Source organism: Suricata suricatta, chromosome 7 (genome assembly GCF_006229205.1).
Source record: "Suricata suricatta isolate VVHF042 chromosome 7, meerkat_22Aug2017_6uvM2_HiC, whole genome shotgun sequence".
In the NCBI taxonomy this organism is placed as follows: Eukaryota; Metazoa; Chordata; class Mammalia; order Carnivora; family Herpestidae; genus Suricata; species Suricata suricatta.
Genome location: NC_043706.1, coordinates 94,346,855 through 94,360,272, shown reverse-complemented (window position 1 = coordinate 94,360,272; position 13,418 = coordinate 94,346,855). Strand labels below are relative to the sequence as shown.

The 13,418-nt window shown below is 39.5% G+C and overlaps 1 protein-coding gene across 3 annotated transcripts in view; it reads left to right on the top strand.

Moving 5' to 3' along the window:
- The window catches only part of PPIL6 (peptidylprolyl isomerase like 6), a 33,070-nt gene extending 20,496 nt beyond the window's left edge, over positions 1-12,574 (top strand). For all 3 annotated transcript variants that reach the window (XM_029943664.1, XM_029943662.1, XM_029943663.1), the window contains 2 exons: positions 6,845-6,980; positions 12,035-12,574. In XM_029943664.1, the coding sequence (XP_029799524.1) occupies positions 6,845-6,980; positions 12,035-12,146 (248 nt within the window). In that variant the 3' untranslated portion in view covers positions 12,147-12,574. The remainder of the gene's footprint in view (positions 1-6,844; positions 6,981-12,034) is intronic.
- Positions 12,575-13,418: the final 844 nt, after the last annotated feature.

The following is a 13,418-nucleotide window of genomic DNA, read 5'->3' as shown; positions in this document are numbered from 1 at the left end:
GCCGCCGCTTGTGAATGACTGGGAAGTGGTAGGAGGAGGGTTCCCTGAAATTGGAGGCAAGTTGTAACATCAGATGTGGGTGGATGCCGATCAGACGTGGTGACCTGTGAGATGTCCGAGGTGTGTGTGTGCCATTTTCCGCGTTTCCTTGGTGTTTCTCCTAGACACTGCACAGAAACCCGATCGAGATTCCTTATGCCCAGTTGTTCCCTAATCTTTCAATCAAGTTGAAACAAACTTGCATTTTCAACACAAGTGTTATAGCCGAAAGGACAGGACAGAAAGCAGAGAAACATACTGACTGAAGTGTGCCAGGGGTATGTAATCAGCAAATTTCAGACTGGGGAAAATTCTAGAGGTTAAACAGCTCAGGTTCATTAACAGATAAAAGTGAGTAACGGGGAGAGAAGCAGAACTTGAAGATTCAGGGAGACTTAAAAGGCATAACAACCACTTTAAAATGGTTACCATCCTGCTTGGTAAGCACTACTAGCTGTTGACTAACTACTAACACTGTTGACCTGAAGCTTTACCAAAAATAGAAACCGTCGATTAACACATATTTTGTATGTTTTATGGATTATGTACTATATTCTTATAATGAAAAAACTACAGAAAAGAAGATGTTAAGAAAATGGGGCATCTGGGTGGCTCAGTTGGCTAATTATCCAACTCTGCGTCTTGGCTCAGGTCATGACCTCATAATCTGTGAGACTGAGCCCCACATCAGGCTGTGTGTGCCAGGCCTGCTTGGAATTCTCTCTCTCTGCCCCTTCTCCCCCAAATAAATAAATAAACTTAAAATAATGTTAAGCAAATCATAAGGCAGAGAAAATACATTTACAGTTCTGTACTGTATTTATTGAAAACATCCACATATGAGTGGATCCCCGCAGATCAAAGCAGTGTTGTTTTAAGGAGACATTAAAACAGTTGTTTTAACTGTATAAGGAGACATGAAGTATGAGAGTATGTAAAATTCAGGAGAATGGTTACTTTTGAAGTATTCAAGGCACGTTAGGGGAAGCTGGCAAAGTTTTTTCTTGGCCTGAGTGGGGATTAAAAGGGTGTTTGGCATATAATAACTAATAATAATTCTAACTATACATTAGTTTTCTATAGTTTTTTGTGTCTATATTTGAATACAATGAAAAAGTGTTTTTCTTTTAAATAATATTGAACCAATACCAAAGTGAAGGGATAAGGAAAAGTCATTCTTCTTCTAAATTCATGTGGAGCCAGCTTTATCAAATGAAATCATCCAAGTGACACATTTTATTTACTTATTCATTAATAAAATATTAAACCCTAGTTTGGGGCTTACATGGTGGTAGGGCCTTAGGAAAGAAAGAAGATAAGACCAAGCTTCCAGCCTCAAGGACTTCAGGTTTGGTGCAGACAGACACTTGCACAGATTGCTGCAGGCACTGTGCCACTTGCCCTTAGGGAGGAAGAACGGAGTGCTGTGGGGAAGAGCAGCTGCCTGCGAGAGTTGGGGGCCATGACCCAGAGTAGCTTTTGAGTTGGGTCTTAAAACACTACAGATGGGGAAGGGCCATTCCTGGAAGCTTTCCTGATACCCTTAATCCCTGATGAGAATCGTCTCTCTCCACCCCACAGCTGCTGTCAGATCACCCAGACTCCTGTTGGGAGGCACAGGCTCAGACACGTTGGGCCTGCTGTCCAGCAGGAGACGGATCTCTTAGCTCATCGCCCTGCCCGCCTCTTGGACAACCCTGTGCCTCTGCTGATTACCCCTCCCTCCTATGCTTAGACCTCTGGGAAGATTTAGTCTCCAGTAGGAGGCCTGGCTGTCCTCTGGTGCCTGGGGAGGCCCAGTGTACTTAGAGAAGTCTCCATTACTCAGTATATCTGCAGGTGCAGAATTAGAAATTCAGCAACCCATCAAATGAAAATGAGAGATGCCTCTGAAGGAGAGAGGACGACTGTGCTCAGAAGGGCAAAGCACGGGTTTCCGTCCCCCTTTCCTGCCCTGTGGGACAGTCAGGCCTTCCTCCTTATCTCTCATTGAACCCTATTACTGTGAGCTGCAGAATCGAAACTCAGGGCTTGCTAAAAAAAAAAACCACAACCACAAAACTCACATTTATTAACCTTAACACAGTGAATTTAAAAGAATGAAATAATAATTTAACTGGTTGCCTATTTTATAAATTGGTTTATCATTTTTTTTAACTTGTAGAAAGTCTGTATTGCTTTGTTTTGAATCACAATTTTAAAATTGTCTTCCCAAATCCTACTCTGAATGTTAGAAACTGAATATTAACCCCCTTTTTCTTCTTGTATTCCTTGTATAATATTCCCAATCCTCCCCACTAGCCAAGAATTGGAGACTAGGTAGTTTGGGCTGACGAGGTAAAATGTCATTTATACAAAAAGAACAAAAGTGAAAAGGTATATATTTTAAAAATAGTGTATTATCCTTGTTACATTAAGTAGACCAGTTTCTTAATACTAGCTTTTGTCCTAATTTACAGATACAGCACTTAAGATCCATTTGTCCAATTCTTAGATCTCTTTATCTTTAAATGAAAGTGGACATTAATAAAAGGCAAAGAACCTGATGTACTGTCAATATTCAATAATGCAACTAAAAGTATTTTTTATTAGAAATGAGAACTGAAGATAGTATGGTCTGGGTAGCCATTTAAGGTTTTTTTTAAATTGTGAGATTTATCTATAGAAAGTACATATGTATAATTAAAACATTCTTATAAAGCAAACCCCCATATTATCATCCTTGTCAAGAAATTAAACTTGCCAGCATGCCAGAAGGACCCCATTTGTCCAACCTCAGCAATGACTCCACCTCCATCAGAGTTAACCACTAGCCTGACTTTTTCCTTGCTTTTCTTGATAGTTGGTAAAACTATCATTTGGTAAAAGATATACATGATAAATGATATACATGGTAAAACCCACATATATATTCCAAAATAATATAGTTAAATTTTGTCTATTTCTGAATTTTACATAAATAGAATCATACTACAGGCATTCTTTGTGTGTCATTTCTTTTGTTCATCACTGCCTGTGAAATTCAGTCATGTTGTCTATGAATTCATTCATGTTGCCTATGAAAATGAGAGCTAGAATCCTCTCATTTTCACTAGTGTTTAATATTATAAACATACTATATTTATCCACTTAAGTGTTCATGAATGCTGGCTATTCATTCCTCATGTCACACTCACACACACACACACACACACACACACACACAGTCAACATGCTTACAAATAAATGCTTCATTAAAAGCAACAAGTAAAACATACTAAGTAGCACACTTTCATGTCTTTTTATATAACAACAAATAATTAGTGAATAACTATCATTAGTAAAACAGAACGGTAAAAGTAGAACAGTGGGTTTACAAAATTGGTATTGCTGGATTTAGGTCAGATTTGTACTTGATATTATTGCCATCAGCAAATTATATGGAAATGTCCTAAACTGTCTGATTATGTTTTTACCAGAGGGAATGCATGGCAGTTTTCTCAGACTTACAGTATTTGCTTCCTTTATAACCATCATAATGAGGTTAAAGGTTTATTTTAAACAAATTCAGAAACTGATTTTCTTCAGCACATAAATTCTGATTTCTATTTCAGTTATAACGTGCCCTTAATGTTGTATATTATAAGTGGTGCCGGTTTTGACCACAGAGCAGTAACTAGATTCCATATCTTTCATATCTTATGGTAAATGGCAGAAGCAGGAACTCCTGAGTCACAGACAAGGTAATAAAAAGGTTCTGAGTTTCTGCCATAGCTTTTAAACTTCCTTTCACACCTCAGTTAACATGACCCAAAAATAAAACTAATACTGAGCATGCTAAGTTAGCCAGCACTCAAATTTTAAAATTTTCCTATTTTTGCCCAGCTATAAAAAATATGTTTTTTGTTCCTCCTATTTCAAAACATTTTTTGGTATGATGTTGAAATTTTTCTTTTCCATTCAGGGCTGGTGATAGAGTTAAAATAATCTATAACAGTTAACCCACTCAGACAAAGTGAAGGGAAAAATAAAAAAAGGTTTGGTTGATTTGATGATCAGGTTTTTTTCCTGTCCTCAAAAAATTTACATTTTTGAGAAATAATCCATTAATTTACAGAAAATCACATGGAATAGATATCTGCCCAAAGATTCAGAGTTTTACCAAAATAGCATTTGTCATTGTTCTTAGATATTATGATAAATTTTTCTTTAATTCTGTAATCAATAAGAAAATTTGTATGGTTGTAACATGTTTACATTTTGTGATTATGGGAGAACTTTTACATTTACATTTTTTATATAAATCAAAAGTGTTAAGCTCTATACTTGTATTCAGAATACACTAGGCATTCAAAAAATATTTGTCAAGGGGAGCCTGGGTGACTCAGCTGGTTGAGTGTCCGATTCTTGATTTCAGCTCAGACCACCGTCTCACAGTTTGTGAGTTTGAGCCCCGCCTCGGGCTCCATGCTGCCCATGCAGAGCCTGCTTGGGATTCTCTCTTTCCCTCTTTCTCTAGCCCTCCTTTATTTGGACTCTCTCTCTCTCTCTCTCTCAAAATAAATAAGTGAACTTAATAATTTTTCAAAAACTATTTGTCAAATGAACAAATGTTGAATTAAACCTGGGATTTTCATTCTCCTCAATATTGTTACTTGTAGGAAAACATTTCTCTATTAATGTAAAAATACTACTTGGATATCCATTTTTTCAGGAAACCTTCTCTAAGGACAGAGTTTTATTTTGAACTCTATTATGCCACTGGCTCCTGTCTTTAAGTGGGTAAGATGCTCCAGCATGGCTGGGGGCCATGCGTCCGTTCCCCAAGTGAGCTGTGAAGCCGGTACCAACAGTCCTAGCTGCAGCTCCTGCCAAGTTTATATGGGAAGGGTCCCCACAGCCTGTTATTCATGGCAAAGGCTTCCACCAGTAACTGGGTAAAGAACAAGAAGTGGGGTGAGGCCTTGGCTCCCCTCCCCTTAGCAGGATGCTTTCCAGAAGCAGGAGCAGGTCAAAATCTACCCAGGGACTTTACCTAGTGTGGCACCTTCACTGAGTGGTTCCCTCTGCCCGTCTAGAAGCAACATTCCACATCAACATTCTGTTAAAACAACTGCAGATGTGGTTTATCTATACAATGGAGTACTACATGGCAATGAGAAAGAATGAAATCTGGCCATTTGTAGCAACGTGGATGGACCTCGAGGATGTCATGCTAAGTGAAATAAGTCAAGCAGAGAAGGACAGATACCATATGTTTTCACTCATATGTGGAACAGGAGAAACTTAAAAGAGGACCATGGGGGAGGGGAAGGGGGGAAAAATAGTGTGGGAGGGAGGGAGGCAAACCATGAGAGACTCTTGAATGCTGAGAACAAACTGAGGGCTGATGGGGGTAGGGGAGGGAGGAAAGGGGGTGATGGACATGGAGGCGGGCACCTGCTGGGATGAGCACTGGGTGTTATATGGAAACTAACTTGACAATAAACTATAGAAGAAAAAAAACCAATTGTTAACATAGTTATTTCATTTTCACACATTTTTTGGAGGTGAGCACACTCTATATTTGTGTGTCAGGGGCTGCCTATACCTATACATCAACCTTTTAAAAGTTAATTAAGCTTTAAAAGTTCTCCCATAATCACAGAATGTAAACATGTTACAACCCTACAAGTTTCCTTATTGCTTACAGAATTAAAGAAAAATTTATCATAATATCTAAGAACAATGACAAATGCTATTTTGGTAAAACCCTGAATCTTCGGGCAGATATCTATTCCATGTGATTTTCTGTAAATTAATGGATGATTTCTCAATTCCCCTGAAATGGAGCATCAATGTAATTATACAGACCCATTTGTACAAAAATGCTTAATTTGCATTTCATAAGATTTCAGAGGTTTTTACTCACTTTGCAACTTAACAAGCTAAAAGTATCTACCACAGATCTGGCATAATTGCTTATCTGGTTCAGCTTTGAACCTTACAGTACTTAGCAACTGCAGTTTAAGAAAATCTTATTGACAGTGTTCATATCTCTCAATCATTCCCAGAATTTTATGAAGTTATTGACTGAAAACTTTTAGCGAATTCCTCTTCTACTACTTCCTTCTGTATTTTGAGTTTGGAGGCCAATCTTAATTTCATGCAAGAAATGGCACTTCCTGAAAATGCTAACCTGATTTACCACCATACAATTCTCTTCACTTCAAAAAAAAAATCACTTTCCACTTGGTCCATACATGGTTTGGGATTAAAATTTATTTGAAGACGAAAAATCAGCATGAATTACTTTCATCATCAACATTTAAAACCATATATATGCCAGTTAAGGTGCTAGGAGGCTCTAGGAATTAAGTTCTATTGAGACAAAGTCCCTGCCTGCATATACTAGAGAAGAAAAAACCACATAAACAGTTATGCAGTGTTATAAAGACTACCACAGAGGTCTGTAAAAGATGCGATGAGGGGAAGGGTCATATCTGAAAGCCTTCTCAGAGGGGATATTTCTAATGAGCACACTGGTAGGCTAAATGAAGACTGTTGCCAAAACAGCACAAGAAAATTTGCTGACCTTTATTCCTCAGCAATGTACTTCCTTTTACATTATTAATTTAAAGTACTTCCTTTTACATTATTAATTTTCTTAGCATACTTGTTTTTAGCTACAGTAATGATAAACTAAAGGTAAAGAAATGTTCAAATAATTCTAATTAGACTTAGTAGCTTTTCTTTTTTAACAGTCCAGTTGAGTGAAGTATGAAACAAACAGAATATTCGCAATTTGGAAATATTTTAATGACCTACTATTTATTGTATTTTCTAGATGAAAACTTTTCAATTCCTCATGACAAAAGGGGAGTTCTTGGAATGGTCAACAAAGGTCGTCACAGCAATGCATCACAATTCTACATCACACTACAACCAACGCCCTATCTAGATAGAAAATATGTAGCTTTTGGGTACGTGCATTGTATGTTTGTCTATATAATACTCATATATGGGGCATCTGGGTGGCGCAGTCAGTTGAGCATCTGACTCTTGTTTTGGCTCAGGTCATGATCTCACGGTTCATGGGTTCAAGCTCCATGTTGGGCTCTGCACTGATAGCACGGAGCCTGCTTGGGATTCTCTCTCTCCTCTCTCTCTCTGTCCCTTCCCTAATCATTCTCTTTCTCCCTCTCAAAATAAATAAACTTTAAAAAAATTTATGATACTTACATATGTAAAAGTGTGCTTCCAAAAGATTTGGGACATGGTTTATGAGTAACTGAAGATAGAATTTAAAAGCAAAAAATAATACAAATATAGACAAACATTTAGAATGAATATTTCATAAAAAGCTTGCTATCTATAAAAAAACACAGAGGAGCACCTGGGTGGATCGGTTGTTTAAGTGTCCGACTCTTGATCTCAGCTTAGATCTTGATCAGCTGAGCCCGGCATTGTCTTGATCTTGATCTCAGCTCAGGTCTTGATCTTTAAGCTCTCTGCTGGGCGTGAAGCCTACTTAAACAAACCACAGAAACCATTTAGGCACAGCCATTATAATGTTCTGACCATCCATCCATCCATCTTTCTATCTCCAGCCTCAAGGATATTATCATTCTTATTTATTACGAATAATACCACAGTGCTTAATAGTGTAGATAGATCTGGATGCAGCAGTGAGGTGTAGCCATTTAAGTACCATACCTGACCACTGTGAAGAGATAGATGAAAACTACCCAATTACAGGTAACTTTTTTAACTGAACAATTCAAAATATGGAAACATCTCAGGTAATCATTATTAGAATACTATTAGCAAGTTGCCTAGAGGCATGTGGACCTAAAATGGATGATGAATATACTGTACTCTTTATCATTCCAGTGATGTCTGGTTAGTGAAGGGAATATAAGTTGAAGTTGACTTGGTCTTCCCTGAAATGATGCAGAGCATTAGAACTTTTCTGAATAAGGATTAAGTTATTCCAGCCACTTATTGCTGACTCTTCTTCCCATGAAATTCCATAGCAGTTTTAATTTTAACCACAATTATTCCTTCACTGTAATGCAAGTGATATTTCTCGATTGAAAAAGCAGAAAGTATATTTTCATTCAAAGGAAATTTCTTTTAAAAAAAAGATGACTTTATATTGATTGATGCATAACCTAAAATAGTGTCTTCTATTTTCCCTGATCCTAATAAGCTGCATTCTGATTTTGAAAACACATTCTTCAATTATTTCGAAATCCAAATAACCGTCACAATTTCCTGGATCATTTAAATATCTTCTTGCTTAGGTGATCCTTCATATCTTTCTAAAATGTACCTTTCTCAACACAGACATGACTGCTTTAAAAGGTTTAATGCCTCCTCCTTCACCACCATCCCCAGATGCATACAGCCTAAAGTCTAGAGTGGCATTCAGGGCCTTTACTGTCTTGCCTCACATCTTTTTCCAGCTTTGACTTCTGTTAGCCTACTGATTCATTCATTCAACAAGCATTTTTTAGGCACCTACTATATGCCAGTCATGGTGCTCAGTCCTGGGAAAAGAGTGAAGGGGCACAATTTCTTCCCTTTAGGGAGTCTCTAGTGTATTAGAAAACCAACAGCTGTCAGTCAGTCAGACCTGGGCTATGCCAGCTCTATAAAGAGTACACCAGGGATACAGGAGAGAGAGAACACAATACCCTCCGACTCCATCAGATCCCTAGAGGGTGGCAATGGAAGGGAGGATGTAGTCTCTTCTTGACGATTGCTATTTTCCATGGGATTCACCTTCCTCCAGGGGAATCTTGCTCACTCATTTTCATTGTTACCACCACCCTGGTTTCAGTGAGGCACTGCACCTCTTTTATTTTTCTGGCCCACGTATGATCTCAATTGATCCCTGAAATCTCCATATCACAGTGGAGTCTGGACTGAAATATTTAAAGAAGACCTTAAGAACACTAGGGAGAAGTAGAAAAGTAACACCATAGTGGGCAGGTAGATACTCCGACAAAGTGTAACTAACTCTCTTAGGGTTACTATCCTTCCCCACTGCAGGGCTGCCTCTAGTTTTCATGCTTTCTCTTCCTGTCGTCTCAGGGCATCCCCAGGTTTATCTGACCTTCCGGAAGCCCAGACATGGTTAGCAAGCCCTAGTTTCTGTTACATCAACTTGCCCCTTCAGATACATGGATGACACTACCTGCCTCCAGGGATGACTGTATCAACCCACAGTCTTACCCAGTGGTTTCACTGGGAAAGAATACCAAAATACAAGGTGGTAAAATCTCCATTCATACATGCATAAGTAGAAGGGGTATATATGTTGGGGACAGTGGTGGGGGGAATAAATTTCATTATAGGGCACTCCCAGATGGGGGAAGGGTCATAGAAAGCTTCATGAAAAGGGGAGATGAGTACTGAAATTCAAGTAGAAGTTAGCCAGAGAAGGCTGGAATCAAAATGATTAAAATAAAATTTTAGGAAGAGTGAAGAGCTTTTGCAGAAGGGCTTTAAGGAGAAAGGAGAGCATCTTATCTACAAGTAATTTGGTCTGGCTAGAGCTTAGTACCTGGTGGAGAATGGAGAGAGAGGAAGGTGGAAAGAGGAGATAGTTGAGCCCAGGTCCCAAAGGGCTATGAGTGCATTCTGCTGCGCAGGGATCCCTGCCCAAAGGGCATGGGACGCCATGGAAGAATTTTTAATTGGGAGCAACACGACCAGCTTCTTATTTTGAAAACATTCTTCTTAGAAAAGGTGAGGAATCAATTGGCAAAGGATGAAAATGAAAGTGCAAAGGCCAGTTAAGAAGCAGTGATAACAGTGCCATAAATGAAGTCCTGGGCCAACAGGCACCGGCAGTACAGATAAGAAAAGGGTAAACAGAATATTCAAGAGATAGTCGGAAGTTAGATTCAACCAGACTTTATACTGTTTAAATGGTGGTAGTGAGGTCATGGAAAGAGTCTAGGGCGGTGGTATCTAAGAGAATTTTCTGCAGTGATGCAAACGTACCATAATCTGTGCTGTCCAGTATGACAGCCACCAACCACATGTGGCCACTGAGCACTTGAAATATGACTAGTACAACTGAGGAACTAAAGTTTACTAAATTTTAAATTAAAATAGGCACATATGGCCAGTGGCTACCATACTGGGCAGTGAAGATCTGGAGAAACACTTGGATTTTATTTATTTATTTATTTATTTATTTATTTATTTATTTATCTTTTATAGTTTATTGTCAAATTGGTTTTCTCAACTAGGATTTTAGAACCAATTGGATGGTTGGTGTCATTCACCAAGATAGAGAGTACAGGAGGATATGGGAGAGAAGATCATGAATTCAGGATGGACAGGTTGTGTTTCAGATTAGGATACCTACACAAGAGGCAGGAATACGAGAAGTGGTTATTCAAGCTGGGCAAAGGCTGAAAATGGAGATTTGGAAACCCAACATGGCCACAAAGTTCCTCTCTGCCTCCCTTTAGTCTGCCAAAATCCTGTTCAGCGCTTAGGTCAGAAACCTCCTGATTACCAAAATCAAACTGCTTCTTTGTCCTCTTTGGCACAGTGTAAAAAAAAAAAAAAAAGGCATCTTCTGTCCTAACACCTGTCACAGTGGAGAGATGTACACAGTAGGTGTTCCTTCAATATTTGTGAAACCAATTTGGAGAACAGACTTCACATCCTCTTTGGTCAGATGCGAATCTGTCCATTTATCCCTTGCTCTTCATCCTCAGAATGTACCTTGTGTAGGGCTCTGTGTCATGGTTTCTGATTGTCACAGCCAGAGGCAGACCAAGAGATTACTAGAGAGTGATCAGTGTCAGCATGGCCATGTCCTTACCAAGGCTCATGAAATGGAAACCTCACCTTCCTCTCAGCCACTGTTTCTACCCAAACATTGGCAAAGGGCACTAGTCCTACATTTAGGGCTGACTCGCTGGCCCATGTTGCTCTTTCCATTGAGAGAACCATCAGAAGTCTGCTCCACTCAGGGACGTTCCAGCTCGTGGCTGGCAAATGTCTAGGGATCCAAACTCGCATGGCTTTGAACTTTTGGTCGTGTATTCAGTGGATATTGATTAGGTGCCTATACTGTGTTGGGTATTATTAAATAAAAGTATCTGGGGCACCTGGGTGGCTCAATCAGTTGAGCTTCCAACTTAGGCTCAGGTCATGATCTTATAGCTTGTGAGTTCAAGCCTCTCATCGGGCTTTGTGCTAACAGCTCAGAGTGTGGAACCTGCTTTAGATTCTGTGTCTCCCTCTCTCTCTGCTCCTCCCCTGCTCACGTTCTGTCTCTCTCTCTCTCTCTCTCTCAAAAATAAATAAACATCTAAAAAATTAAAAAAATAATAGCACGAACCATGTCATCATGGGAGAATCAGAAATTAATCCAAAGAAGCATACAAATAAATGTCACGTTAACCCTGATAACTCCTATATGACGGGGAGCTTGACATAAGCAAGGGTGGGGTCTGGGAACCTTCCCTGTGAGTGATGCTGAGCTAAGATCTGAAGGAAGGCCAGGAGGCAGAGGGGCAGAAGGGAAGTGGGGGTTGGGAGCAAAATGGACAGATGTGGCCGGAAAGCAACCTGGGAAAATGTACTGAAGCCAGTCCAGGTGGGGCAGCAAACCAGGAGAGTACACCACGGGACAGCACTGGAGGGGAGGCAGGAGGCCGGCCATGACATGCCATGGTAGACATTTTGGTCTTCATCACAAGGATAATGAGAAATTATTGAAGTGTTTTAACAGGGAGGTGAGATCAGACTTGCGTTTTTTTTTTTTTAGATTGCCATTTTTAAGAGATTCTGACAGCATGAGAATGACAGACTGAAAGGACCCCAGAGCAGATGTGAAGGAACCATGGCAAAGTGGACACATCTACAACTATTAATGATATTTATGACTGATGTTAATCTATTTATACAAAATAGCCTCAGCTAAACAAGATAGGGCTCAATTTAGGAATGGAAGCTAAATGTGAAAATTTATGACTAAGTTTTCCATTTTTTTCCTCCTATACAGGCAACTGATTGAAGGAACACAAGTTCTTAAAAATCTAGAATTGGTTCCAACAGAGAATGAAAGACCCAAACAACAATGTATGGTTATTGACAGTGGAGATCTTTATGCCTGATTTTCATACAGTATTTTCTGACAACTTATTATTATGCATCTGATCAGCTGTTTCTGTATTTAAACAGTGCCTGATAAAATTTAATTTTAAAGCTGTGCAGACTGCTGTAGGTCAGACCACCCAACACCTAACCCTTCTTGCCTCAGCCATAGGGACTATAAAAGCAAAACACTTCATTTCCCAGCCTCCTTTGCAGCCAGTCGTGACCATGGGATACCATCTGGCCAGTGAGACAAGAGTAGAATGCCAGTGGTCCTGCCCCTCCCCTTCATCCAGCCGTGAATGCAAACAGGCTGGAGCTGTGAAGGAAAGGCCAAGAAGACTAGGGATGTCAGTCCCAACTCTTGAGCTGCAGACCCAATTCCAGCAAGTACCTATCTCTGGACTTTTTCCTGTGAGACAAATAGACCTCCTGCTTGCTTATGTTACTGTTGGTTGATTATTTTGCTACTTGTAACCAAAACCATTCTTAATTTCACAGTGTACCTAATGGCCTTTCAATCCTAAAACATTTGTAACAGAATTATGTTGTTTGTAAAACACATTTCTGCCCTGAGAAACTTGGAGACAATAGAAAAATTCATTGTAGTATTTCATTGTTTATACACAGCTTTCAGAAAAGGGCATTACTTTCGATGTTTTGATATGACATGAAGAGAATGCTTGTCTCTGACCATACCAACCATATAAAAACCAAGAGCTCAGACTAATCATCCCAATCCAAATCAACCCTGTGGGGGCTGACACTTTTGAGATGTTATTGGGGATCTAGCTTTATCAGATGCTCCTTAATCTAAAATTCTCAAACCCATTGCCTGGGGAGGTTTTAAAACAGAGACTGCTGGACCCTGTCCTTGATCTACTGAGTCAGGGTCTCTAAGTGTGGCCTAGGGCCTCTGTGTATTCATTCATCTCCACCGGGAGCTTCTTGTTAAGCCAGCCGGTCACTAGTCATCTGAGAGTCACTATAAGACATAAGTAACTGGTTTCAGCCCCCTGTATAGTCACTCAAGTGCGTGACTCTGTTAGTGGTGACCTTGCTCAGCTGCCTCCACCACCACTGCCATTGCATTCATGCTCTGCCCAAAGCCATTGAGCTTTTCTTATCCTTAGTGGAAGGTCCGTCTTCCAAGAATGATCTCTCTATGAGCCAACCTTAAGGAGACAGACCTCTAATTGACTTAAGAGTTGCCGAAAGTAGGCATATATATAGAGATTTACTTTTCATTTTGAAATGACTATAGATTTACAGGAAGTTGCAAAAATGGTACA